Source organism: Heterodontus francisci, unplaced genomic scaffold (genome assembly GCF_036365525.1).
Source record: "Heterodontus francisci isolate sHetFra1 unplaced genomic scaffold, sHetFra1.hap1 HAP1_SCAFFOLD_836, whole genome shotgun sequence".
Taxonomy (NCBI): Eukaryota; Metazoa; Chordata; class Chondrichthyes; order Heterodontiformes; family Heterodontidae; genus Heterodontus; species Heterodontus francisci.
In genome coordinates this window covers 182,646-210,410 of record NW_027141810.1, presented here as the reverse complement: position 1 = coordinate 210,410, position 27,765 = coordinate 182,646, and the positions used below count along the sequence as shown (strand labels likewise).

At 56.6% G+C, this 27,765-nt stretch overlaps 1 protein-coding gene across 1 annotated transcript in view; it reads right to left on the bottom strand.

The window, feature by feature from the left end:
- The window catches only part of LOC137364730 (uncharacterized), a 167,280-nt gene that overhangs the window by 130,561 nt on the left and 8,954 nt on the right, over positions 1–27,765 (bottom strand). The window contains exons 4-5 of the mRNA XM_068027760.1: positions 23,449–23,597; positions 9,028–9,091 (exon numbers count right to left, since the gene is read on the bottom strand). Coding sequence (XP_067883861.1) covers positions 9,028–9,091; positions 23,449–23,597 — 213 coding nt within the window. The remainder of the gene's footprint in view (positions 1–9,027; positions 9,092–23,448; positions 23,598–27,765) is intronic.

Here is a 27,765-nt window from a genome sequence, read left to right as displayed (position 1 = left end):
GGACCCGTACCCCGGGGAGAGTCAGTGTCCGTGGGGGACCTGTACCCCAGGGAGAGTCAGTGTCCGTGGGGGAGCCGTACCCCAGGGAGAGTCAGTGTCCGTGGGGGACCCGTACCCCAGGGAGAGTCAGTGTCCGTGGGGGACCCGTACCCCGGGGAGAGTCAGTGTCCGTGGGGGACCTGTACCCCAGGGAGAGTCAGTGTCCGTGGGGGAGCCGTACCCCAGGGAGAGTCAGTGTCCGTGGGGGACCTGTACCCCGGGGAGAGTCAGTGTCCGTGGGGGAGCCGTACCCCGGGGAGAGTCAGTGTCCGTGGGGGACCTGTACCCCGGGGAGAGTCAGTGCCCGTGGGGGACCCGTACCCCGGGGAGAGTCAGTGTCCGTGGGGGACCCGTACCCCAGGGAGAGTCAGTGCCCGTGGGGGACCCGTACCCCGGGGAGAGTCAGTGTCCGTGGGGGACCCGTACCCCGGGGAGAGTCAGTGTCCGTGGGGGACCCGTACCCCGGGGAGAGTCAGTGCCCGTGGGGGACCCGTACCCCGGGGAGAGTCAGTGTCCGTGGGGGACCTGTACCCCAGGGAGAGTCAGTGTCCGTGGGGGACCTGTACCCCAGGGAGAGTCAGTGCCCGTGGGGGACCCGTACCCCGGGGAGAGTCAGTGTCCGTGGGGGACCTGTACCCCAGGGAGAGTCAGTGTCCGTGGGGGACCCGTACCCCGGGGAGAGTCAGTGTCCGTGGGGGACCTGTACCCCAGGGAGAGTCAGTGCCCGTGGGGGACCCGTACCCCGGGGAGAGTCAGTGTCCGTGGGGGACCCGTACCCCGGGGAGAGTCAGTGCCCATGAGGACCCGTACCCCGGGGAGAGTCAGTGCCCATGAGGACCCGTACCCCGGGGAGAGTCAGTGTCCGTGGGGGACCCGTACCCCAGGGAGAGTCAGTGTCCGTGGGGGACCCGTACCCCAGGGAGAGTCAGTGTCCGTGGGGGACCCGTACCCCGGGGAGAGTCAGTGTCCGTGGGGGACCTGTACCCCAGGGAGAGTCAGTGCCCGTGGGGGACCCGTACCCCGGGGAGAGTCAGTGTCCGTGGGGGACCCGTACCCCGGGGAGAGTCAGTGCCCATGAGGACCCGTACCCCGGGGAGAGTCAGTGCCCATGAGGACCCGTACCCCGGGGAGAGTCATTGCCCGTGGGGGACCCGTACCCCGGGGGGAGTCAGTGTCCGTGGGGGGACCCGTACCCCGGGGAGAGTCAGTGTCCGTGGGGGACCTGTACCCCGGGGAGAGTCAGTGTCCGTGGGGGACCTGTACCCCAGGGAGAGTCAGTGTCCGTGGGGGACCCGTACCCCAGGGAGAGTCAGTGCCCATGAGGACCCGTACCCCGGGGAGAGTCATTGCCCGTGGGGGACCCGTACCCCGGGGGGAGTCAGTGTCCGTGGGGGACCCGTACCCCGGGGGGAGTCAGTGTCCGTGGGGGAGCCGTACCCCGGGGGGAGTCAGTGTCCGTGGAGGACCCGTACCCCGGGGAGAGTCAGTACCCATGAGGACCCGTACCCCGGGAAGAGTCAGTGTCCGTGGGGGACCCGTACCCCGGGGGGAGTCAGTGTCCGTGGGGGACCCGTACCCCGGGGGGAGTCAGTGCCCATGAGGACCCGTACCCCGGGGAGAGTCAGTACCCATGAGGACCCGTACCCCGGGGAGAGTCAGTACCCATGGGGGGCCGTACCCCGGGGAGAGTCAGTGTCCGTGGGGGACCTGTACCCCAGGGAGAGTCAGTGTCCGTGGGGGACCCGTACCCCGGGGAGAGTCAGTACCCATGAGGACCCGTACCCCGGGGAGAGTCAGTGTCCGTGGAGGACCCGTACCCCGAGGAGAGTCAGTACCCATGGGGGGCCGTACCCCGGGGAGAGTCAGAGTCCGTGGGGGACCTGTACCCCGGGGAGAGTCAGTGTCCGTGGGGGACCCGTACCCCGGGGAGAGTCAGTGTCCGTGGGGGACCTGTACCCCGGGGAGAGTCAGTGTCCGTGGGGGACCTGTACCCCAGGGAGAGTCAGTGTCCGTGGGGGACCCGTACCCCGGGGAGAGTCAGTACCCATGGGGGACCCGTACCCCGGGGAGAGTCAGAGTCCGTGGGGGACCTGTACCCCGGGGAGAGTCAGTGTCCGTGGGGGACCCGTACCCCGGGGAGAGTCAGTGTCCGTGGGGGACCTGTACCCCGGGGAGAGTCAGTGTCCGTGGGGGACCTGTACCCCAGGGAGAGTCAGTGTCCGTGGGGGACCCGTACCCCGGGGAGAGTCAGTACCCATGGGGGACCCGTACCCCGGGGAGAGTCAGTGTCCGTGGAGGACCCGTACCCCGGGGAGAGTCAGTGTCCGTGGAGGACCCGTACCCCGGGGAGAGTCAGTGTCCGTGGGGGAGCCGTACCCCGGGAAGAGTCAGTGTCCGTGGGGGACCCGTACCCCGGGGAGAGTCAGTGTCCGTGGGGGACCCGTACCCCGGGGAGAGTCAGTGTCCGTGGGGGAGCCGTACCCCGGGGGGAGTCAGTGTCCGTGGAGGACCCGTACCCCGGGGAGAGTCAGTGTCCGTGGGGGAGCCGTACCCCGGGGGGAGTCAGTGTCCGTGGGGGACCCGTACCCCGGGGAGAGTCAGTGTCCGTGGGGGACCCGTACCCCGGGGAGAGTCAGTGTCCGTGGAGGACCCGTACCCCGGGGAGAGTCGGTGCCCGTGGAGGACCCGTACCCCGGGGAGAGTCAGTACCCATGGGGGGCCGTACCCCGAGGAGAGTCAGAGTCCGTGGGGGACCTGTACCCCGGGGAGAGTCAGTGTCCGTGGGGGACCCGTACCCCGGGGAGAGTCAGTGTCCGTGGAGGACCCGTACCCCGGGGAGAGTCAGTGTCCGTGGGGGAGCCGTACCCCGGGAAGAGTCAGTGTCCGTGGGGGACCCGTACCCCGGGGAGAGTCAGTGTCCGTGGGGGACCCGTACCCCGGGGAGAGTCAGTGTCCGTGGGGGAGCCGTACCCCGGGGGGAGTCAGTGTCCGTGGGGGAGCCGTACCCCGGGGGGAGTCAGTGTCCGTGGAGGACCCGTACCCCGGGGAGAGTCAGTGTCCGTGGAGGACCCGTACCCCGGGGAGAGTCGGTGCCCGTGGGGGACCCGAACCCCGGGGAGAGTCAGTGTCCGTGGGGACCCGTACCCCGGGGAGAGTCAGTGTCCGTGGAGGACCCGTACCCCGGGGAGAGTCAGTGCCCGTGGGGGACCTGTACCCCAGGGAGAGTCAGTGTCCGTGGAGGACCCGTACCCCGAGGAGAGTCAGAGTCTGTGGGGGACCCGTACCCCGGGAAGAGTCAGTGTCCGTGGGGGACCCGTACCCCGGGAAGAGTCAGTGTCCGTGGGGGACCTGTACCCCAGGGAGAGTCAGTGTCCGTGGAGGACCCGTACCCCGGGGAGAGTCAGAGTCCGTGGGGGACCCGTACCCCGGGGAGAGTCAGTGTCCGTGGAGGACCCGTACCCCGAGGAGAGTCAGAGTCCGTGGGGGACCCGTACCCCGGGGAGAGTCAGTGTCCGTGGGGGACCTGTACCCCAGGGAGAGTCAGTGTCCGTGGAGGACCCGTACCCCGGGAAGAGTCAGTGTCCGTGGGGGACCCGTACCCCGGGAAGAGTCAGTGTCCGTGGGGGACCTGTACCCCAGGGAGAGTCAGTGTCCGTGGAGGACCCGTACCCCGGGAAGAGTCAGTGTCCGTGGGGGACCTGTACCCCAGGGAGAGTCAGTGTCCGTGGAGGACCCGTACCCCGAGGAGAGTCAGTGTCCGTGGGGGACCTGTACCCCGGGGAGAGTCAGTGTCCGTGGAGGACCCGTACCCCGGGAAGAGTCAGTGTCCGTGGAGGACCCGTACCCCGGGGAGAGTCAGTGTCCGTGGAGGACCCGTACCCCGGGGAGAGTCAGTACCCATGAGGACTCGTACCCCGGGGAGAGTCAGTGCCCGTGGGGGACCCGTACCCCGGGGAGAGTCAGTGTCCGTGGGGGACCCGTACCCCGGGGAGAGTCAGTACCCATGAGGACTCGTACCCCGGGGAGAGTCACAGTCCGTGGGGGACCCGTACCCCGGGGAGAGTCAGTACCCATGAGGACTCGTACCCCGGGGAGAGTCACAGTCCGTGGGGGACCTGTACCCCAGGGACAGTCAGTGTCCGTGGAGGACCCGTACCCCGGGAAGAGTCAGTGTCCGTGGGGGACCCGTACCCCGGGAAGAGTCAGTGTCCGTGGGGGACCCGTACCCCGGGAAGAGTCAGAGTCCGTGGGGGACCTGTACCCCAGGGAGAGTCAGTGTCCGTGGAGGACCTGTACCCCAGGGAGAGTCAGTGTCCGTGGAGGACCTGTACCCCAGGGAGAGTCAGTGTCCGTGGAGGACCTGTACCCCAGGGAGAGTCAGTGTCCGTGGAGGACCTGTACCCCAGGGAGAGTCAGTGTCCGTGGGGGACCCGTACCCCAGGGAGAGTCAGAGTCCGTGGAGGACCCGTACCCCGGGGAGAGTCAGAGTCCGTGGAGGACCCGTACCCCAGGGAGAGTCAGTGTCCGTGGGGGACCCGTACCCCGGGAAGAGTCAGTGCCCGTGGGGGACCCGTACCCCGGGGAGAGTCAGAGTCCGTGGGGGACCTGTACCCCAGGGAGAGTCAGTGTCCGTGGAGGACCTGTACCCCAGGGAGAGTCAGTGTCCGTGGAGGACCCGTACCCCAGGGAGAGTCAGTGTCCGTGGAGGACCTGTACCCCAGGGAGAGTCAGTGTCCGTGGAGGACCTGTACCCCAGGGAGAGTCAGTGTCCGTGGAGGACCCGTACCCCAGGGAGAGTCAGTGTCCGTGGGGGACCTGTACCCCAGGGAGAGTCAGTGTCCGTGGAGGACCCGTACCCCAGGGAGAGTCAGTGTCCGTGGAGGACCTGTACCCCAGGGAGAGTCAGTGTCCGTGGAGGACCCGTACCCCAGGGAGAGTCAGTGTCCGTGGGGGACCCGTACCCCGGGGAGAGTCAGTGTCCGTGGGGGACCCGTACCCCGGGGAGAGTCAGTGTCCGTGGAGGACCTGTACCCCAGGGAGAGTCAGTGTCCGTGGAGGACCCGTACCCCAGGGAGAGTCAGTGTCCGTGGGGGACCTGTACCCCAGGGAGAGTCAGTGTCCGTGGAGGACCCGTACCCCAGGGAGAGTCAGTGTCCGTGGAGGACCTGTACCCCAGGGAGAGTCAGTGTCCGTGGGGGACCTGTACCCCAGGGAGAGTCAGTGTCCGTGGAGGACCCGTACCCCAGGGAGAGTCAGTGTCCGTGGGGGACCCGTACCCCGGGGAGAGTCAGTGTCCGTGGAGGACCCGTACCCCGGGGAGAGTCAGTACCCATGGGGGGCCGTACCCCGAGGAGAGTCAGAGTCCGTGGGGGACCTGTACCCCGGGGAGAGTCAGTGTCCGTGGGGGACCCGTACCCCGGGAAGAGTCAGTGTCCGTGAGGACCCGTACCCCGGGGAGAGTCAGTGTCCGTGGGGGACCCGTACCCCGGGGAGAGTCAGTGTCCGTGGGGAGCCGTACCCCGGGGAGAGTCAGTGTCCGTGAGGACTCGTACCCCGGGAAGAGTCAGAGTCCGTGGGGGACCTGTACCCCAGGGAGAGTCAGTGTCCGTGGAGGACCCGTACCCCGGGAAGAGTCAGTGTCCGTGGGGGACCTGTACCCCGGGGAGAGTCAGTGCCCGTGGGGGACCCGTACCCCGGGAAGAGTCAGTGTCCGTGGGGGACCTGTACCCCAGGGAGAGTCAGTGTCCGTGGAGGACCCGTACCCCGGGAAGAGTCAGTGTCCGTGGAGGACCCGTACCCCGGGGAGAGTCAGTGTCCGTGGAGCACCCGTACCCCGGGAAGAGTCAGTGTCCGTGGGGGACCCGTACCCCGGGAAGAGTCAGTGTCCGTGGAGGACCCGTACCCCGGGGAGAGTCAGTGTCCGTGGAGGACCCGTACCCCGGGAAGAGTCAGTGTCCGTGGGGGACCCGTACCCCGGGAAGAGTCAGTGTCCGTGGAGGACCCGTACCCCGAGGAGAGTCAGTGTCCGTGGAGGACCCGTACCCCGGGAAGAGTCAGTGTCCGTGGGGGACCCGTACCCCGGGGAGAGTCGGTGTCTGTCAGGGACCCGTACCCCGAGGAGAGTCAGTGTCCGTGGAGGACCCGTACCCCGGGAAGAGTCAGTGTCCGTGGAGGACCCGTACCCCGGGGAGAGTCAGTGTCCGTGGAGGACCCGTACCCCGGGGAGAGTCAGTGTCCGTGGGGGACCCGTACCCCGGGAAGAGTCAGTGTCCGTGGAGGACCCGTACCCCGAGGAGAGTCAGTGTCCGTGGAGGACCCGTACCCCGGGAAGAGTCAGTGTCCGTGGAGGACCCGTACCCCGGGGAGAGTCAGTGTCCGTGGAGGACCCGTACCCCGGGGAGAGTCAGTGTCCGTGGAGGACCCGTACCCCGGGAAGAGTCAGTGTCCGTGGAGGACCCGTACCCCGGGGAGAGTCAGTGTCCGTGGAGGACCCGTACCCCGGGAAGAGTCAGTGCCCGTGGGGGACCTGTACCCCGGGGAGAGTCATTGCCCGTGGGGGACCCGTACCCCGGGGAGAGTCATTGCCCGTGGGGGACCCGTACCCCGGGAAGAGTCAGTGTCCGTGGAGGACCCGTACCCCGGGAAGAGTCAGTGTCCGTGGGGGACCTGTACCCCGGGGAGAGTCATTGCCCGTGGGGGACCCGTACCCCGGGGAGAGTCGATACCTGTGGAGGACCCGTACCCCGGGGAGAGTCATTGCCCGTGGGGGACCCGTACCCCGGGGAGAGTCGATACCTGTGGAGGACCCGTACCCCGGGGAGAGTCATTGCCCGTGGGGGACCCGTACCCCGGGGAGAGTCGATACCTGTGGAGGACCCGTACCCCGGGGAGAGTCATTGCCCGTGGGGGACCCGTACCCCGGGGAGAGTCATTGCCCGTGGGGGACCCGTACCCCGGGGAGAGTCGATACCTGTGGGGGACCCGTACCCCGAGGAGAGTCAGAGTCCGTGGGGGACCTGTACCCCGGGGAGAGTCAGTGTCCGTGGGGGACCCGTACCCCGGGAAGAGTCAGTGTCCGTGAGGACCCGTACCCCGGGGAGAGTCAGTGTCCGTGGGGGACCCGTACCCCGGGAAGAGTCAGTGTCCGTGGGGAGCCGTACCCCGGGGAGAGTCAGTGTCCGTGAGGACTCGTACCCCGGGAAGAGTCAGAGTCCGTGGGGGACCTGTACCCCAGGGAGAGTCAGTGTCCGTGGAGGACCCGTACCCCGGGAAGAGTCAGTGTCCGTGGGGGACCTGTACCCCGGGGAGAGTCAGTGCCCGTGGGGGACCTGTACCCCGGGGAGAGTCAGTGTCCGTGGAGGACCCGTACCCCGGGGAGAGTCAGTGTCCGTGGAGGACCCGTACCCCGGGAAGAGTCAGTGTCCGTGGAGGACCCGTACCCCGGGGAGAGTCAGTGTCCGTGGAGGACCCGTACCCCGGGAAGAGTCAGTGTCCGTGGAGGACCCGTACCCCGGGGAGAGTCAGTGTCCGTGGAGGACCCGTACCCCGGGAAGAGTCAGTGTCCGTGGAGGACCCGTACCCCGGGGAGAGTCAGTGTCCGTGGGGGACCCGTACCCCGGGGAGAGTCAGTGTCCGTGGGGGACCCGTACCCCGGGGAGAGTCGATACCTGTGGAGGACCCGTACCCCGGGGAGAGTCATTGCCCGTGGGGGACCCGTACCCCGGGGAGAGTCATTGCCCATGGGGGACCCGTACCCCGGGGAGAGTCATTGCCCGTGGGGGACCCGTACCCCGGGGAGAGTCGGTGTCCGTGGGGGACCCGTACCCCGGGAAGAGTCAGTGTCCGTGGAGGACCCGTACCCCAGGGAGAGTCGGTGTCCGTGGGGGACCCGTACCCCGGGGAGAGTCATTGCCCGTGGGGGACCCGTACCCCGGGGAGAGTCGGTGTCCGTGGGGGACCCGTACCCCGGGGAGAGTCATTGCCCGTGGGGGACCCGTACCCCGGGGAGAGTCATTGCCTGTGGGGGACCCGTACCCCGGGGAGAGTCATTGCCCGTGGGGGACCCGTACCCCGGGGAGAGTCATTGCCCGTGGGGGACCCGTACCCCGGGGAGAGTCATTGCCTGTGGGGGACCCGTACCCCGGGGAGAGTCATTGCCCGTGGGGGACCCGTACCCCGGGGAGAGTCATTGCCTGTGGGGGACCCGTACCCCAGGGAGAGTCGGTGTCCGTGGGGGACCCGTACCCCGGGGAGAGTCAGTGTCCGTGGGGGACCCGTAGCCCAGGGAGAGTGGGTACCTGTGGGGGACCCGTACCCCGGGGAGAGTCATTGCCCGTGGGGGACCCGTACCCCGGGGAGAGTCATTGCCTGTGGGGGACCCGTACCCCGGGGAGAGTCATTGCCCGTGGGGGACCCGTACCCCGGGGAGAGTCATTGCCCGTGGGGGACCCGTACCCCGGGGAGAGTCATTGCCCGTGGGGGACCCGTACCCCAGGGAGAGTCGATACCTGTGGGGGACCCGTACCCCGGGAAGAGTCATTGCCCGTGGGGGACCTGTACCCCGGGGAGAGTCAGTGTCCGTGGAGGACCCGTACCCCGGGGAGAGTCAGTGTCCGTGGGGGACCCGTACCCCGGGGAGAGTCATTGCCCGTGGGGGACCCGTACCCCAGGGAGAGTCGATACCTGTGGGGGACCCGTACCCCGGGAAGAGTCATTGCCCGTGGGGGACCCGTACCCCGGGGAGAGTCATTGCCCGTGGGGGACCCGTACCCCGGGGAGAGTCGATACCTGTGGGGGACCCGTACCCCGGGGAGAGTCGATACCTGTGGGGGACCCGTACCCCGGGAAGAGTCATTGCCCGTGGGGGACCCGTACCCCGGGGAGAGTCATTGCCCGTGGGGGACCCGTACCCCGGGGAGAGTCGATACCTGTGGGGGACCCGTACCCCGGGGAGAGTCGATACCTGTGGGGGACCCGTACCCCACGTACCTTTCCAAATCCGAGACTGTGGGACCATGCGAAGCTGGTGGAGGTATTGGAATGGAAGAACCTGCTGGAAATATCAAAAGAGTTGGAAGTCACTCGCTGGATTCAAAAGCAGTATCGTCCTCCATCGGAACAATTCCACAGCCCGGTCTGTCAAACCCTTCCCACACATCTCTGGAAAACTATTCATCCAGCTCCAATGGGCTGTCCAAACCGCACCAGCACTGAATCCATACAATCAATTAACACACCAGTCACACGTACTCTCCACTCATGTCTGAGTTCATTCAGGATCATTGCAACTGTCCAGTGACCCCTGGGTTAGAGAGAGGGAGGGAAATCAGCCAGGGTTCCTGCTCCTGATCACTGTCCAGTGACCCCTGGGTTAGAGAGAGAGAGGAAATCAGCCAGGGTTCCTGCTCCTGATCACTGTCCAGTGATCCCTGGGTTAGAGAGAGGGGGGAAATCAGCCAGGGTTCCTGCTCCTGATCCCTGTCCAGTGATCCCTGGGTTAGAGAGAGAGAGAGAGGAAATCAGCCAGGGTTCCTGCTCCTGATCCCTGTCCAGTGATCCCTGGGTTAGAGAGAGAGAGGGGAAATCAGCCAGGGTTCCTGCTCCTGATCCCTGTCCGGTGATCCCTGGGTTAGAGAGAGAGAGAGAGGAAATCAGCCAGGGTTCCTGCTCCTGATCACTGTCCAGTGATCCCTGGGTTAGAGAGAGGGGGGAAATCAGCCAGGGTTCCTGCTCCTGATCCCTGTCCAGTGATCCCTGGGTTAGAGAGAGAGAGAGAGGAAATCAGCCAGGGTTCCTGCTCCTGATCACTGTCCAGTGACCCCTGGGTTAGAGAGAGAGAGGAAATCAGCCAGGGTTCCTGCTCCTGATCACTGTCCAGTGACCCCTGGGTTAGAGAGAGAGGGGAAATCAGCCAGGGTTCCTGCTCCTGATCACTGTCCAGTGACCCCTGGGTTAGAGAGAGAGAGAGGGGGAAATCAGCCAGGGTTCCTGCTCCTGATCACTGTCCAGTGACCCCTGGGTTAGAGAGAGAGAGAGGGGGAAATCAGCCAGGGTTCCTGCTCCTGATCACTGTCCAGTGACCCCTGGGTTAGAGAGAGAGAGAGGGGAAATCAGCCAGGGTTCCTGCTCCTGATCACTGTCCAGTGATCCCTGGGTTAGAGAGAGAGGGGAAATCAGCCAGGGTTCCTGCTCCTGATCACTGTCCAGTGACCCCTGGGTTAGAGAGAGAGAGAGGGGAAATCAGCCAGGGTTCCTGCTCCTGATCACTGTCCAGTGATCCCTGGGTTAGAGAGAGAGGGGAAATCAGCCAGGGTTCCTGCTCCTGATCACTGTCCAGTGACCCCTGGGTTAGAGAGAGAGGGGGAAATCAGCCAGGGTTCCTGCTCCTGATCACTGTCCAGTGATCCCTGGGTTAGAGAGAGAGGGGGAAATCAGCCAGGGTTCATGCTCCTGATCACTGTCCAGTGACCCCTGGGTTAGAGAGAGAGAGGAAATCAGCCAGGGTTCCTGCTCCTGATCACTGTCCAGTGACCCCTGGGTTAGAGAGAGAGGGGAAATCAGCCAGGGTTCCTGCTCCTGATCACTGTCCAGTGACCCCTGGGTTAGAGAGAGAGGGGGAAATCAGCCAGGGTTCCTGCTCCTGATCACTGTCCAGTGACCCCTGGGTTAGAGAGAGAGAGAGGGGGAAATCAGCCAGGGTTCCTGCTCCTGATCACTGTCCAGTGACCCCTGGGTTAGAGAGAGAGAGAGGGGAAATCAGCCAGGGTTCCTGCTCCTGATCACTGTCCAGTGATCCCTGGGTTAGAGAGAGAGGGGAAATCAGCCAGGGTTCCTGCTCCTGATCACTGTCCAGTGACCCCTGGGTTAGAGAGAGAGAGAGGGGAAATCAGCCAGGGTTCCTGCTCCTGATCACTGTCCAGTGATCCCTGGGTTAGAGAGAGAGGGGAAATCAGCCAGGGTTCCTGCTCCTGATCACTGTCCAGTGACCCCTGGGTTAGAGAGAGAGGGGGAAATCAGCCAGGGTTCCTGCTCCTGATCACTGTCCAGTGATCCCTGGGTTAGAGAGAGAGGGGGAAATCAGCCAGGGTTCATGCTCCTGATCACTGTCCAGTGACCCCTGGGTTAGAGAGAGAGAGGAAATCAGCCAGGGTTCCTGCTCCTGATCACTGTCCAGTGACCCCTGGGTTAGAGAGAGAGGGGAAATCAGCCAGGGTTCCTGCTCCTGATCACTGTCCAGTGACCCCTGGGTTAGAGAGAGAGGGGGAAATCAGCCAGGGTTCCTGCTCCTGATCACTGTCCAGTGACCCCTGGGTTAGAGAGAGAGAGAGGGGGAAATCAGCCAGGGTTCCTGCTCCTGATCACTGTCCAGTGACCCCTGGGTTAGAGAGAGAGAGAGGGGAAATCAGCCAGGGTTCCTGCTCCTGATCACTGTCCAGTGATCCCTGGGTTAGAGAGAGAGGGGAAATCAGCCAGGGTTCCTGCTCCTGATCACTGTCCAGTGACCCCTGGGTTAGAGAGAGAGAGAGGGGAAATCAGCCAGGGTTCCTGCTCCTGATCACTGTCCAGTGATCCCTGGGTTAGAGAGAGAGGGGAAATCAGCCAGGGTTCCTGCTCCTGATCACTGTCCAGTGACCCCTGGGTTAGAGAGAGAGAGAGGGGAAATCAGCCAGGGTTCCTGCTCCTGATCACTGTCCAGTGATCCCTGGGTTAGAGAGAGAGGGGAAATCAGCCAGGGTTCCTGCTCCTGATCACTGTCCAGTGACCCCTGGGTTAGAGAGAGAGAGAGGGGAAATCAGCCAGGGTTCCTGCTCCTGATCACTGTCCAGTGACCCCTGGGTTAGAGAGAGAGGGGAAATCAGCCAGGGTTCCTGCTCCTGATCACTGTCCTGTGATCCCTGGGTTAGAGAGAGAGGGGAAATCAGCCAGGGTTCCTGCTCCTGATCACTGTCCAGTGACCCCTGGGTTAGAGAGAGAGAGAGGGGAAATCAGCCAGGGTTCCTGCTCCAGATCACTGTCTAGTGACCCCTGGGTTAGAGAGAGAGGGGAAATCAGCCAGGGTTCCTGCTCCTGATCACTGTCCAGGGATCCCTGGGTTAGAGAGAGAGGGGAAATCAGCCAGGGTTCCTGCTCCTGATCACTGTCCAGTGACCCCTGGGTTAGAGAGAGAGAGAGGGGAAATCAGCCAGGGTTCCTGCTCCTGATCACTGTCCAGTGACCCCTGGGTTAGAGAGAGAGGGGAAATCAGCCAGGGTTCCTGCTCCTGATCACTGTCCAGTGACCCCTGGGTTAGAGAGAGAGGGGAAATCAGCCAGGGTTCCTGCTCCTGATCACTGTCCAGTGACCCCTGGGTTAGAGAGGGGGAAATCAGCCAGGGTTCCTGCTCCTGATCACTGTCCAGTGACCCCCTGGGTTAGAGAGAGGGGGGCGGAAATCAGCCAGGGTTCCTGCTCCTGATCACTGTCCTGTGACCCCTGGGTTAGAGAGAGAGAGAGGGGAAATCAGCCAGGGTTCCTGCTCCTGATCACTGTCCAGTGATCCCTGGGTTAGAGAGAGAGGGGAAATCAGCCAGGGTTCCTGCTCCTGATCACTGTCCAGTGACCCCTGGGTTAGAGAGAGAGAGAGGGGAAATCAGCCAGGGTTCCTGCTCCTGATCACTGTCCAGTGATCCCTGGGTTAGAGAGAGAGGGGAAATCAGCCAGGGTTCCTGCTCCTGATCACTGTCCAGTGATCCCTGGGTTAGAGAGAGAGGGGAAATCAGCCAGGGTTCCTGCTCCTGATCACTGTCCAGTGACCCCTGGGTTAGAGAGAGAGAGAGGGGAAATCAGCCAGGGTTCCTGCTCCTGATCACTGTCCAGTGACCCCTGGGTTAGAGAGAGAGGGGAAATCAGCCAGGGTTCCTGCTCCTGATCACTGTCCAGTGACCCCTGGGTTACAGAGAGGGGAAATCAGCCAGGGTTCCTGCTCCTGATCACTGTCCAGTGACCCCCTGGGTTAGAGAGAGGGGGGGGGAAATCAGCCAGGGTTCCTGCTCCTGATCACTGTCCAGTGACCCCTGGGTTAGAGTGAGAGGGGAAATCAGCCAGGGTTCCTGCTCCTGATCACTGTCCAGTGATCCCTGGGTTAGAGAGAGAGGGGAAATCAGCCAGGGTTCCTGCTCCTGATCACTGTCCAGTGACCCCTGGGTTACAGAGAGGGGAAATCAGCCAGGGTTCCTGCTCCTGATCACTGTCCAGTGACCCCTGGGTTAGAGAGAGAGGGGAAATCAGCCAGGGTTCCTGCTCCTGATCACTGTCCAGTGACCCCTGGGTTAGAGAGAGAGGGGAAATCAGCCAGGGTTCCTGCTCCTGATCACTGTCCAGTGACCCCCTGGGTTAGAGAGAGAGAGGGGGAAATCAGCCAGGGTTCCTGCTCCTGATCACTGTCCAGTGATCCCTGGGTTAGAGATAGAGAGAGGGGAAATCAGCCAGGGTTCCTGCTCCTGATCACTGTCCAGTGACCCCTGGGTTAGAGAGAGAGAGAGGGGAAATCAGCCAGGGTTCCTGCTCCTGATCACTGTCCAGTGACCCCTGGGTTAGAGAGAGAGGGGAAATCAGCCAGGGTTCCTGCTCCTGATCACTGTCCAGTGACCCCTGGGTTACAGAGAGGGGAAATCAGCCAGGGTTCCTGCTCCTGATCACTGTCCAGTGACCCCTGGGTTAGAGAGAGAGGGGAAATCAGCCAGGGTTCCTGCTCCTGATCACTGTCCAGTGACCCCCTGGGTTAGAGAGAGAGAGGGGAAATCAGCCAGGGTTCCTGCTCCTGATCACTGTCCAGTGACCCCCTGGGTTAGAGAGAGAGGGGAAATCAGCCAGGGTTCCTGCTCCTGATCACTGTCCAGTGACCCCCTGGGTTAGAGAGAGAGAGGGGAAATCAGCCAGGGTTCCTGCTCCTGATCACTGTCCAGTGACCCCTGGGTTAGAGAGAGAGAGAGGGGAAATCAGCCAGGGTTCCTGCTCCTGATCGCTGTCCAGTGACCCCTGGGTTAGAGAGAGAGAGGGGAAATCAGCCAGGGTTCCTGCTCCTGATCACTGTCCAGTGACCCCTGGGTTAGAGAGAGAGAGAGGGGAAATCAGCCAGGGTTCCTGCTCCTGATCGCTGTCCAGTGACCCCTGGGTTAGAGAGAGAGAGGGGAAATCAGCCAGGGTTCCTGCTCCTGATCACTGTCCAGTGACCCCTGGATTGAGAAAACTGAAAGTGACGTCACAGGAAAGCTGTGACCTGATTGGCTGGCAGGGAATTTTTACTGAATTTGAAAATAAAACATTGATAAAAATTGACTAATTAATAAGTAGAGTAACGAAACCAGAGGAAAGGATAGCGAAGATGATTCTCGACAGGGGTGAGAGTAACAGGGTAGTTGTTATGGGGGACTTTAACTTTCCAAATATCGACTGGAAATACTATAGTTCGAGTACTTTAGATGGGTCAGTTTTTGTCCAGTGTGTGCAGGAGGGTTTTCTGACACAGTATGTAGACAGGCTAACCAGGGGCGATGCCACATTGGATTTGGTACTGGGTAATGAACCCGGCCAGGTGTTCGATTTAGATGTAGGTGAGCACTTTGGCGATAGTGATCACAATTCGGTTAGGTTTACCTTAGCGATGGGCAGGGACAGGTATATACCGCAGGGCAAGAATTATAGCTGGGGGAAAGGAAATTATGATGCGATTAGGCAAGATTTAGGATGCGTAGGATGGGGAAGGAAACTGCAGGGGATGGGAACAATCGAAATGTGGAGCTTATTCAAGGAGCAGCTACTGCGTGTCCTTGATAAGTATGTACCTGTCAGGCAGGGAGGAAGTTGTCGAGCGAGGGAGCCGTGGTTTACTAAAGAAGTTGAAGCGCTTGTCAAGAGGAAGAAGAAGGCTTATGTTAGGATGAGACGTGAAGGCTCAGTTAGGGCGCTTGAGAGTTACAAGCTAGCCAGGAAGGATCTAAAGGGAGAGATAAGAAGAGCAAGGAGAGGACACGAGAAGTCATTGGCGGATAGGATCAGGGAAAACCCTAAGGCTTTCTATAGGTATATCAGGAATAAAAGAATGACTAGAGTTAGATTAGGGCCAATCAAGGATAGTAGTGGGAAGTTGTGTGCGGAATCAGAGGAGATAGGGGAAGCGTTAAATGAATATTTTGCGTCAGTATTGACAGTAGAGAAAGAAAATGTTGTCGAGGAGAATACTGAGATTCAGGCTACTAGGCTAGATGGGATTGAGATTCACAAGGAGGAGGTGTTAGCAATTTTGGAAAGTGTGAAAATAGATAAGTCCCCTGGGCCAGATGGGATTTATCCTAGGATTCTCTGGGAAGCTAGGGAGGAGATTGCAGAGCCTTTGTCCTTGATCTTTATGTCGTCATTGTCGACAGGAATAGTGCCGGAAGACTGGAGGATAGCAAATGTTGTCCCCTTGTTCAAGAAGGGGAGTAGAGACAGCCCTGGTAATTATAGACCTGTGAGCCTTACTTCGGTTGTGGGTAAAATGTTGGAAAAGATTATAAGAGACAGGATTTATAATCATCTTGAAAAGAATAAGTTCATTAGCGATAGTCAGCACGGTTTTGTGAAAGGTAGGTCGTGCCTCACAAACCTTATTGAGTTTTTCGAGAAGGTGACCAAACAGGTGGATGAGGGTAAAGCAGTGGATGTGGTGTATATGGATTTCAGTAAGGCGTTTGATAAGGTTCCCCACGGTAGGCTATTGCAGAAAATACGGAAGTATGGGATTGAAGGTGATTTAGTGCTTTGGATCAGAAATTGGCTAGCTGAAAGAAGACAGAGGGTGGTGGTTGATGGCAAATGTTCATCCTGGAGTTTAGTTACTAGTGGTGTACCACAAGGATCTGTTTTGGGGCCACTGCTGTTTGTCATTTTTATAAACGACCTGGATGAGGGTGTAGAAGGGTGGGTTAGTAAATTTGCGGATGACACGAAGGTCAGTGGAGTTGTGGATAGTGCCGAAGGATGTTGTAGGGTACAGAGGGACATAGATAGGCTGCAGAGCTGGGCTGAGAGATGGCAAATGGAGTTTAATGCGGAAAAGTGTGAGGTGATTCACTTTGGAAGGAGTAACAGCAATGCAGAGTACTGGGCTAATGGGAAGATTCTTGGTAGTGTAGATGAACAGAGAGATCTTGGTATCCAGGTACATAAATCCCTGAAAGTTGCCACCCAGGTTAATAGGGCTGCTAAGAAGGCATATGGTGTGTTAGCTTTTATTAGTAGGGGGATCGAGTTTCGGAGCTACGAGGTCATGCTGCAGCAGTCCAAAACTCTGGTGAGACCGCACCTGGAGTATTGCGTGCAGTTCTGGTCACCGCATTATAGGAAGGATGTGGAAGCTTTGGAAAGGGTGCAGAGGAGATTTACTAAGATGTTGCCTGGTATGGAGGGAAGGTCTTACGAGGAAAGGCTGAGGGACTTGAGGTTGTTTTCGTTGGAGAGAAGGAGGAGGAGAGGTGACTTAATAGAGACATATAAGATAATCAGAGGGTTAGATAGGGTGGATAGTGAGAGTCTTTTTCCTCGGATGGTGATGGCAAACACGAGGGGACATAGCTTTAAGTTGAGGGGTGACAGATATAGGATAGATGTTAGAGGTAGTTTCTTTACTCAGAGAGTAGTAGGGGCGTGGAACGCCCTGCCTGCAGCAGTAGTAGACTCGCCAACTTTAAGGGCATTTAAGTGGTCATTGGATAGACATATGGATGAAAATGGAATAGTGTAGGTCAGATGGTTTCACAGGTCGGCACAACATCGAGGGCCGAAGGGCCTGTACTGCGCTGTAATGTTCTAATTCGAATAACAGAGGGAGGAGATTACTGTATTTAGTCTGCATTTAATATTTATAGTAGGAATCTAACACTAGGGACCACATAGTTATTATAACAATTTAGTAAGGATTTAATAAGTATTTATTTATCTTAAATTAATTTATTAATTAGTGCTAGAAATGTCAGTTAGAGGGGTGAAGTGCTTCACCTGTGAGATGTGGGAGGTCCGTGACACTTCCAGCGTTCCGGACTCCTACATCTGCAGGAAGTGTACCCAGTTGCAGCTCCTCACAGACCGCATGGATCAGTTGAAGCGGCAACTGGATGCACTTAGGAGCATGCAGGTGGCAGGAAGTGTCATAGACAGGAGTTTTAGAGAAGTGGTTACACCCAAGGTGCAGGCAGATAGATGGGTGACCGCTAGAAGGGGCAGGCAGTCAGTGCAGGAATCCCCTGTGGCTGTCCCCCTCTCTAACAAGTATACCGTTTTGGATACTGTTGGGGGGGATGGCCTATCAGGGGCAAACAGCAGCAGCCAGAGTAGTGGCACCACGGCTGGCACTGTTGTTCAGCAGGGAGGGACAAAGTGCAGAAGAGCAATAGTTATAGGGGACTCTATAGTCAGGGGCACAGGTAGGTGCTTCTGTGAACATGAAAGAGACTCCAGGAAGGTATGTTGCCTCCCTGGTGCCAGGGTCAAGGATGTCTCTGAACGGCCAAGGGGCATTCTGAAGGGGGAGGGTGAACAGCCAGAGGTTGTGGTACACATCGGTACCAATGACATAGGCAGGAAGAGTGACGAGGTCCTGCAGGGGGAGTTTAGGGAGTTAGGTAGAAAGTTAAAAGACAAGACCTCTAGGGTTGTAATCTCGGGATTACTCCCTGTGCCATGTGCCAGTGAGGCTAGAAATAGGAAGATAGTGCAGCTAAACACGTGGCTGAGCAGCTGGTGTAGAAGGGAGGGTTTCTGGACCATTGGGATCTCTTCAGGGACAGGTGGGACCTGTACAAGAAGGACGGGTTGAATCTAAACTGGAGGGGCACTAATATCCTGGCTGCAAGGTTTGCTAGCATCACTTGGGAGGGTTTAAACTAGTGAGGCAGGGGGGTGGGAACCAGAGCAATAGGACAGCTAGTGAAATAAATGAGGGGGAACGAGTAAATAAGGCCAGTAAGACTAAGAGGAAGAGCAGGCAGGGAGATGTTGCGGAGCACAGCGGGACTGGTGGTCTGAAGTGCATTTGTTTCAATGCGAGAAGTATAACAGGTAAGGCAGATGAACTTAGAGCTTGGATTAGTACTTGGAAATATGATGTTGTTGCTACTACAGAGACTTGGTTGAGGGAAGGACCGGATTGGCAGCTAAATGTTCCAGGAATTAGAAGCTTCAGGCGGGATAGAGGGGGATGTAAAAGGGGTGGGGGAGTTGCATTACTGGTTAAGGAGAATATCACAGCTGTACTGCGGGAGGACACCTCGGAGGGGTCATGCAGCGAGGCAATATGGGTGGAGCTCAGGAATAGGAAGGGTGCAGTCACGATGTTGGGGGTTTTCTACAGGCCTCCCAACATCCAGCGGGAGGTAGAGGAGCAGATATGTCGACAGATTTTGGAAAGATGTAAAGGTAACAGGGTTGTAGTGGTGGGTGATTTTAACTTTCCCTATATTGACTGGGACTCACTTAGTGCTAGGGGCTTGGAACGGGCAGAATTTGTAAGGAGCATCCAGGAGGGCTTCTTGAAACAATATGTAGATAGTCCAACTAGGGATGGGGCCGTACTGGACCTGGTATTGGGGAATGAGCCCGGCCAGATGGTCGAAGTTTCAGTGGGGGAGCATTTCGGGAACAGTGACCATAATTCCGTAAGTTTTAAGGTACTTGTGGATAAGGATAAGAGTAGTCCTCGGGTGAAGGTGCTAAATTGGGGGAAGGCTAATTATAACAATATTAGGCAGGAACTGAAGAATTTAGATTGGGGGCGGCTGTTTGAGGGTAAATCAACATCTGACATGTGGGAGTCTTTCAAACGTCAGTTGATTAGAATCCAGGACCAGCATGTTCCTGTGAGGAAGAAGGATAAGTTTGGCAAGTTTCGGGAACCTTGGATAACGCGGGATATTGTGAACCTAGTCAAAAAGAAAAAGGAAGCATTCGTTAGGGCTGGAAGGCTAGGAACAGACGAATCCCTTGAGGAATTTCTCTCTCTCTCTCTCTCTGTTTCTCTCTCTCTCCCTCTCTCTCTTTCTGTCTCTCTGCTTGTTTCTCTCTGTTTCTTTTTCTCTTTCTCTGTTTCTCTCCCTCTCTCTCTGTTTCTCTCCCTCGCTTTCAGTTTCTCTCTCTCTTTCACTCTGTTTCTCTCTCTCTTTCACTCTGTTTCTCTCTCTCTTTCACTCTGTTTCTCTCTCTCTTTCACTCTGTTTCTCTCTCTCTTTCACTCTGTTTCTCTCTCTCTTTCACTCTGTTTCTCTCTCTCTTTCACTCTGTTTCTCTCTCTGTGTTTCTTTTTCTCTTTCTCTCTGTTTCTCTCCCTCGCTTTCACTGTTTTTTTCTCTCTCTTTCACTCTGTTTCTCTCTCTCTTTCACTGTTTCCCTCTCTCTCTTTCACTGTTTCCCTTTCTCTCTTTATTTCTCTGTTTCTCTCTGTCTGTTTTCTCTGTTTTTTCTCTCTCTCGGTTTCTCTCCCTCTGTTTCTCTCCCTCTCTCTCTCTCTTTCTGTCTCTGCTTGTTTCTCTCTCTCTTTCTCTGTTTCTTTTTCTCTTTCTCTCTGTTTCTTTTTCTCTTTCTCCCTGTTTCTTTTTCTCTTTCTCTCTGTTTCTTTTTCTCTTTCTCTCTGTTTCTTTTTCTCTTTCTCTCTGTTTCTCTCCCTCGCTTTCAGTTTTTCTCTCTCTCTTTCACTCTGTTTCTCTCTCTCTTTCACTCTGTTTCTCTCTCTCTTTCACTCTGTTTCTCTCTCTCTTTCACTCTGTTTCTCTCTCTCTTTCACTCTGTTTCTCTCTCTCTTTCACTCTGTTTCTCTCTCTCTTTCACTCTGTTTCTCTCTCTCTTTCACTCTGTTTCTCTCTCTCTTTCACTCTGTTTCTCTCCCTCTCTCTCTGTTTCTCTCCCTCTCTCTCTGTTTCTCTCCCTCTCTCTCTGTTTCTCTCCCTCTCTCTCTGTTTCTCTCCCTCTCTCTCTGTTTCTCTCCCTCTCTCTCTGTTTCTCTCCCTCTCTCTCTGTTTCTCTCCCTCTCTCTCTGTTTCTCTCCCTCGCTTTCACTGTTTTTCTCTCTTTCACTCTGTTTCCCTCTCTCTCTCTATTTCTCTCTGTCTGTTTTCTCTGTTTTTTCTCTCTCTCGGTTTCTCTCCCTCTCTCTCTGTTTCTCTCCCTCGCTTTCACTGTTTTTCTCTCTCTCTTTCACTCTGTTTCCCTCTCTCTCTCTCTCTGTCTGTTTTCTCTGTTTTTTCTCTCTCAGTTTCTCTCCCTCTCTCTGTTTCTCTCCCTCTCTGTATAAAGACAGTAGGAAGGAACTTAAGCAAGGAGTCAGGAGGGCTAAAAAGGGTCATGAAAAGTCATTGGCAAACAGGATTAAGGAAAATCCCAAGGCTTTTTATACGTATATAAAGAGCAAGAGGGTAACTAGGGAAAGGGTTGGCCCACTCAAGGACGGAGAAGGAAATCTATGTGTGGAGCCAGAGGAAATAGGCGAGGTACTAAATGAGTACTTTTATATCAGTATTCACCAAAGAGAAGGACTTGGTGGATGATGAGCCTAGGGAAGGGAGTGTAGATAGTCTCAGTCATCTCATTATCAAAAAGGAGGAGGTGTTGGGTGTCTTGCAAAGCATTAGGTAGATAAGTTCCCAGGGCCTGATGGGATCTACCCCAGAATACTGAGGGAGGCAAGAGAAGAAATTGCTGGGGCCTTGACAGAAATCTTTGTATCCTCATTGGCTACAGGTGAGGTCCCAGAGGACTGGAGAATAGCCAATGTTGTTCCTTTGTTTAAGAAGGGTAGCAAGGATAATCCAGGAAATTATAGGCCGGTGAGCCTTACGTCAGTGGTAGGGAAATTATTAGAGAGGATTCTTCGGGACAGGATTTACTCCCATTTGGAAACAAACAAACTTATTAGCGAGAGGCAGCATGGTTTTGTGAAGGGGAGGTCGTGTCTCACTAATTTGATTGAGCTTTTTGAGGAAGTGATGAAGATGATTGATGAAGGAAGGGCAGTGGATGTTATCTATATGGACTTCAGTAAAGCCTTTGACAAGGTCCCTCATGGCAGACTGATACAAAAGGTGAAGTCACACGGGATCAGAGGGGAGCTGGCAAGATGGATACAGAACTGGCTCGGTCATAGAAGACAGAGGGTAGCAGTGGATGGGTGTTTTTCTGAATGGAGGGATGTGACTAGTGGTGTTCCGCAGGGATCAGTGCTGGGACCTTTGCTCTTTGTAGTATATATAAATGATTTGGAGGAAAATGTAGCTGGTCTGATTAGTAAGTTTGCGGACGACACAAAGGTTGGTGGAGTTGCGGATAGTGATGAGGATTGTCAGAGGATACAGCAGGATACAGATCGGTTGAAGACTTGGGCGGAGAAATGGCAGATGGAGTTTAATCCGGACAAATGTGAGGTAATGCATTTTGGAAGATCTAATACAGGTGAGAAGTATACAGTAAATGGCAGAACCCTTAGGAGTATTGACAGGCAGAGAGATCTGGGCATACAGGTCCACAGGTCACTGAAAGTGGCAACGCAGGTGGACAAGATAGTCAAGAAGGCATACGGCATGCTTGCCTTCATCGGTCGGGGCATAGAGTATAAAAATTGGCAAGTCATGCTGCAGCTGTACACAACCTTAGTTAGGCCACACTTAGAATATTGCGTGCAATTCTGGTCGCCACACTACCAGAAGGATGTGGAGGCTTTGGAGAGGGTACAGAAGAGGTTTACCAGGATGTTGCCTGGTCTGGAGGACATTAGCTATGAGGAGAGGTTGGATAAACTCGGATTGTTTTCACTGGAACGACAGAGGTGGAGGGGCGACATGATAGAGGTTTACAAAGTTATGAGCGGCATGGACAGAGTGGATAGTCAGAAGCTTTTTCCCCAGGGTGGAAGAGTCAGTTACTAGGGGACATAGGTTTAAGGTGCGAGGGGCAAAGTTTAGAGGGGATGTGCGAGGCAAGTTCTTTACACAGAGGGTGGTGAGTGCCTGGAACTTGCTGCCGGGGGAGGTGGTGGAAGCAGGTACGATAGCGATGTTTAAGAGACATCTTGACAAATACATGAATAGGATGGGAATAGAGGGATACGGACCCCGGAAGTGCAGAAGGTTTTAGTTTCGACAGGCATCAAGATCAGCGCAGGCTTGGAGGGCCGAATGGCCTGTTCCTGTGCTGTACTGTTCTTTGGATCTCCCTCTCACTATTTGGGGGTCATTGTACCCTCCTAGTAGTGTGGCTGCCCCTTTTTTATTTCTGAGCTCAACCCATGTGGCCTCATTGGATGATTCATTTAGCGTATCATCCCTCCTCACAGCTGTAATAGAATCTTTTGCCAATAATGCTGCACCTCCTCCTTTTTTATCTCCTCTCTATCCTGCCTGAAAACTTTATATCCAGGGATGTTGAGCTGTATTTTTTTGCCCCTCTTTAAGCCAAGTTTCCGTTATAGCAATGATATTGTGTTGCCATGGGTGCCCGTCTATGCCCTCAGCTCATCGGCTTTATTTGCTATACTCTTTGCATTTTAATAAATACCCTTTAACACTGTCAAATTCCTGTACAGCACACTTTTTAACCGTTACTTCTTCTGTCTTTCAGAGTCACTTGCTAATTTTCTGCCTCCCGTTCCCTGCCCTGAATTTGTCCTATCTGAAACTGCCCTCAGGTTCCCATCCCCCTGCCAATCTAGTTTAAACCATCCCCAACAGCACGAGCAAACCTTCCTGCAAGGATATTCATCCTGGTCCTGTTCAGGTGTAGACCGCCCGGCTTGTACAGGTCCCACCTTCCCCAGAACCAGTCCCAATGGCCCAGAAATCTGAGGCCCTCCCTCCTGCACCATCTCTCCAGCCACACATTTATCTGGCGTATTCTCCCATTTCTATGCTCAGTAACATGTGGCCTTGGGAGTAATCTGCAGATTACTACCTTTGAGCTCCTGCTTGCTAATCTCGTTCTTAACTCCCCGTACCCCGGGGAAAGTCGGTGCACATGGAGACCTGTTCTCCGGGGAGAGTTACTGCCAGTGGGGACCCATAGCCCGTGGAGAGTCACTGCTCGTGGGGACCCGTACCACGGGGAGCGTCAACGCACAAGGGGGCTTGTACCCCAGGGAGAGTGTGTGCCCGTGGGGACCCATACCCCTGGGAGAGTTGGTGCCTGTGAGGACCTGTAACCCGGGAAGAGTCAGTGCCCCTGGGGACCCGGACTCCAGGGACAGCTGGTGCCCGTGGGGACCTGTAACCCATGGAGAGTCGGTGCCTGTGGGGACCCATAACCCGGGGAGAATCGGCGCACAAGGGGACGCATACCCGGCCTCTAAAGCCTCCCATTTGTCCCAACTTTATACAAGAGGTATAGGTCGATCACAGACTTCTGCTCAAACATGTACCTCAGCTGGAACAAGTGTAGAAAGGAGGAAGTGGGTGTGAGCAGCCTGGCAGAGCTGCAGGATCGCAGAAGACAGGAGCCCCTCGCTGACTCATTCTGATGTACCAGACGTGCCATCTCCGATCGACACTGCCACAGGAAGTCCAGCATCTGTCACAGGAAAATGAGAGTAAAAGATCCCACAAGAGTAAAGGGGCATTCTCCCCAACATTTATCACTCGTCCCAGATCACCGGCTGGGTCATTATTTCATTGCTGTATGTGGGATCTTGCTGTGTGCAAATTGGTTGCCTAGTATCCCCCACTAACCGTGACCACACTTCAGAAGTATTTCATTGGCTGCCACATTTTCGACATTAACAGTAACAGAGACAGAGAGAAAAGGAATGAATGGACACGGCTTAGAGAGAGAAAGAGAGAGAGACTGTGAGGGTGAGAAAGAGAGAGAGAGAGAGACTGTGAGGGAGAGTGAGAGAGAGAGAGAGAGACTGTGAGGGAGAGTGAGAGAGAGAGACTGTGAGGGAGAGTGAGAGAGAGAGACTGTGAGGGAGAGGAGAGAGAGAGGACTGTGAGGGAGAGTGAGAGAGAGAGAGAGAGACTGTGAGGGAGAGTGAGAGAGAGAGACTGTGAGGGAGAGTGAGAGAGAGAGAGAGAGACTGTGAGGGAGAGTGAGAGAGAGAGACTGTGAGGGAGAGTGAGAGAGAGAGAGAGACTGTGAGGGAGAGTGAGAGAGAGAGACTGTGAGGGAGAGAAAGAGAGAGAGAGAGAGACTGTGAGGGAGAGTGAGAGAGAGAGACTGTGAGGGAGAGAAAGAGAGAGAGAGAGAGACTGTGAGGGAGAGTGAGAGAGAGAGAGAGAGACTGTGAGGGAGAGTGAGAGAGAGAGACTGTGAGGGAGAGTGAGAGAGAGAGACTGTGAGGGAGAGTGAGAGAGAGAGAGACTGTGAGGGAGAGTGAGAGAGAGAGACTGTGAGGGAGAGTGAGAGAGAGAGACTGTGAGGGAGAGTGAGAGAGAGAGAGAGAGACTGTGAGGGAGAGTGAGAGAGAGAGACTGTGAGGGAGAGTGAGAGAGAGAGAGAGAGACTGTGAGGGAGAGTGAGAGAGAGAGACTGTGAGGGAGAGAGAGAGAGAGAGAGACTGTGAGGGAGAGTGAGAGAGAGAGAGACTGTGAGGGAGAGTGAGAGAGAGAGACTGTGAGGGAGAGTGAGAGAGAGAGAGAGACTGTGAGGAGAGTGAGAGAGAGAGACTGTGAGGGAGAGTGAGAGAGAGAGAGAGACTGTGAGGGAGAGTGAGAGAGAGAGAGAGAGACTGTGAGGGAGAGTGAGAGAGAGAGACTGTGAGGGAGAGTGAGAGAGAGAGAGAGACTGTGAGGGAGAGTGAGAGAGAGAGACTGTGAGGGAGAGAAAGAGAGAGAGAGAGAGACTGTGAGGGAGAGTGAGAGAGAGAGAGAGAGACTGTGAGGGAGAGTGAGAGAGAGAGACTGTGAGGGAGAGTGAGAGAGAGAGACTGTGAGGGAGAGTGAGAGAGAGAGAGACTGTGAGGAGAGTGAGAGAGAGAGACTGTGAGGGAGAGTGAGAGAGAGAGAGAGAGACTGTGAGGGAGAGTGAGAGAGAGAGACTGTGAGGGAGAGTGAGAGAGAGAGAGAGAGACTGTGAGGGAGAGTGAGAGAGAGAGACTGTGAGGGAGAGTGAGAGAGAGAGACTGTGAGGGAGAGAGAGAGAGAGAGACTGTGAGGGAGAGAGAGAGAGAGAGACTGTGAGGGAGAGAGAGAGAGAGAGACTGTGAGGGAGAGTGAGAGAGAGAGACTGTGAGGGAGAGTGAGAGAGAGAGACTGTGAGGGAGAGTGAGAGAGAGAGACTGTGAGGAGAGTGAGAGAGAGAGACTGTGAGGGAGAGTGAGAGAGAGAGACTGTGAGGGAGAGTGAGAGAGAGAGACTGTGAGGGAGAGTGGAGAGAGAGAGACTGTGAGGGAGAGTGAGAGAGAGAGACTGTGAGGGAGAGTGAGAGAGAGAGACTGTGAAGGAGAGTGAGAGAGAGAGAGACTGTGAGGGAGAGTGAGAGAGAGAGAGAGAGACTGTGAGGGAGAGTGAGAGAGAGAGACTGTGAGGGAGAGTGAGAGAGAGAGAGAGACTGTGAGGGAGAGTGAGAGAGAGAGAGAGAGACTGTGAGGGAGAGTGAGAGAGAGAGACTGTGAGGGAGAGTGAGAGAGAGAGAGACTGCGAGGGAGAGAGAGAGAGAGACTGTGAGGGAGAGTGAGAGAGAGAGACTGTGAGGGAGAGTGAGAGAGAGAGACTGTGAGGGAGAGTGAGAGAGAGAGACTGTGAGGAGAGTGAGAGAGAGAGAGACTGTGAGGGAGAGTGAGAGAGAGAGAGACTGCGAGGGAGAGAGAGAGAGAGAGAGACTGTGAGGGAGAGTGAGAGAGAGAGACTGTGAGGGAGAGTGAGAGAGAGAGAGAGACTGTGAGGGAGAGTGAGAGAGAGAGAGAGAGACTGTGAGGGAGAGTGAGAGAGAGAGACTGTGAGGGAGAGTGAGAGAGAGAGAGAGAGACTGTGAGGGAGAGTGAGAAGAGAGAGAGAGACTGTGAGGGAGAGTGAGAGAGAGAGACTGTGAGGGAGAGTGAGAGAGAGAGAGAGAGACTGTGAGGGAGAGTGAGAGAGAGAGACTGTGAGGGAGAGTGAGAGAGAGAGAGAGAGACTGTGAGGGAGAGTGAGAGAGAGAGAGAGAGACTGTGAGGGAGAGTGAGAGAGAGAGAGAGAGACTGTGAGGGAGAGTGAGAGAGAGAGACTGTGAGGGAGAGTGAGAGAGAGAGAGAGAGACTGTGAGGGAGAGTGAGAGAGAGAGACTGTGAGGGAGAGTGAGAGAGAGAGACTGTGAGGGAGAGAGAGAGAGAGAGAGACTGTGAGGGAGAGAGAGAGAGAGAGACTGTGAGGAGAGTGAGAGAGAGAGACTGTGAGGGAGAGTGAGAGAGAGAGAGAGACTGTGAGGGAGAGTGAGAGAGAGAGAGAGAGACTGTGAGGGAGAGTGAGAGAGAGAGACTGTGAGGGAGAGTGAGAGAGAGAGAGAGACTGTGAGGGAGAGTGAGAGAGAGAGACTGTGAGGGAGAGAAAGAGAGAGAGAGAGAGACTGTGAGGGAGAGTGAGAGAGAGAGAGAGAGACTGTGAGGGAGAGTGAGAGAGAGAGACTGTGAGGGAGAGTGAGAGAGAGAGACTGTGAGGGAGAGTGAGAGAGAGAGAGACTGTGAGGGAGAGTGAGAGAGAGAGACTGTGAGGGAGAGTGAGAGAGAGAGAGAGAGACTGTGAGGGAGAGTGAGAGAGAGAGACTGTGAGGGAGAGTGAGAGAGAGAGAGAGAGACTGTGAGGGAGAGTGAGAGAGAGAGACTGTGAGGGAGAGTGAGAGAGAGAGACTGTGAGGGAGAGAGAGAGGGAGAGACTGTGAGGGAGAGAGAGAGAGAGAGACTGTGAGGGAGAGAGAGAGAGAGAGACTGTGAGGGAGAGTGAGAGAGAGAGACTGTGAGGGAGAGTGAGAGAGAGAGACTGTGAGGGAGAGTGAGAGAGAGAGACTGTGAGGGAGAGTGAGAGAGAGAGACTGTGAGGGAGAGTGAGAGAGAGAGACTGTGAGGGAGAGTGAGAGAGAGAGACTGTGAGGGAGAGTGAGAGAGAGAGACTGTGAGGGAGAGTGAGAGAGAGAGACTGTGAAGGAGAGTGAGAGAGAGAGAGACTGTGAGGAGAGGTGAGAGAGAGAGAGAGAGACTGTGAGGGAGAGTGAGAGAGAGAGACTGTGAGGGAGAGTGAGAGAGAGAGAGAGACTGTGAGGGAGAGTGAGAGAGAGAGAGAGAGACTGTGAGGGAGAGTGAGAGAGAGAGACTGTGAGGGAGAGTGAGAGAGAGAGAGACTGCGAGGAGAGAGAGAGAGAGACTGTGAGGGAGAGTGAGAGAGAGAGACTGTGAGGGAGAGTGAGAGAGAGAGACTGTGAGGGAGAGTGAGAGAGAGAGACTGTGAGGGAGAGTGAGAGAGAGAGAGACTGTGAGGGAGAGTGAGAGAGAGAGAGACTGCGAGGGAGAGAGAGAGAGAGACTGCGAGGGAGAGTGAGAGAGAGAGACTGTGAGGAGAGTGAGAGAGAGAGACTGTGAGGGAGAGTGAGAGAGAGAGACTGTGAGGGAGAGTGAGAGAGAGACTGTGAGGGAGAGTGAGAGAGAGAGACTGTGAGGGAGAGTGAGAGAGAGAGACTGTGAGGGAGAGTGAGAGGAGAGACTGTGAGGGAGAGTGAGAGAGAGAGACTGTGAGGGAGAGTGAGAGAGAGAGAGACTGTGAGGGAGAGTGAG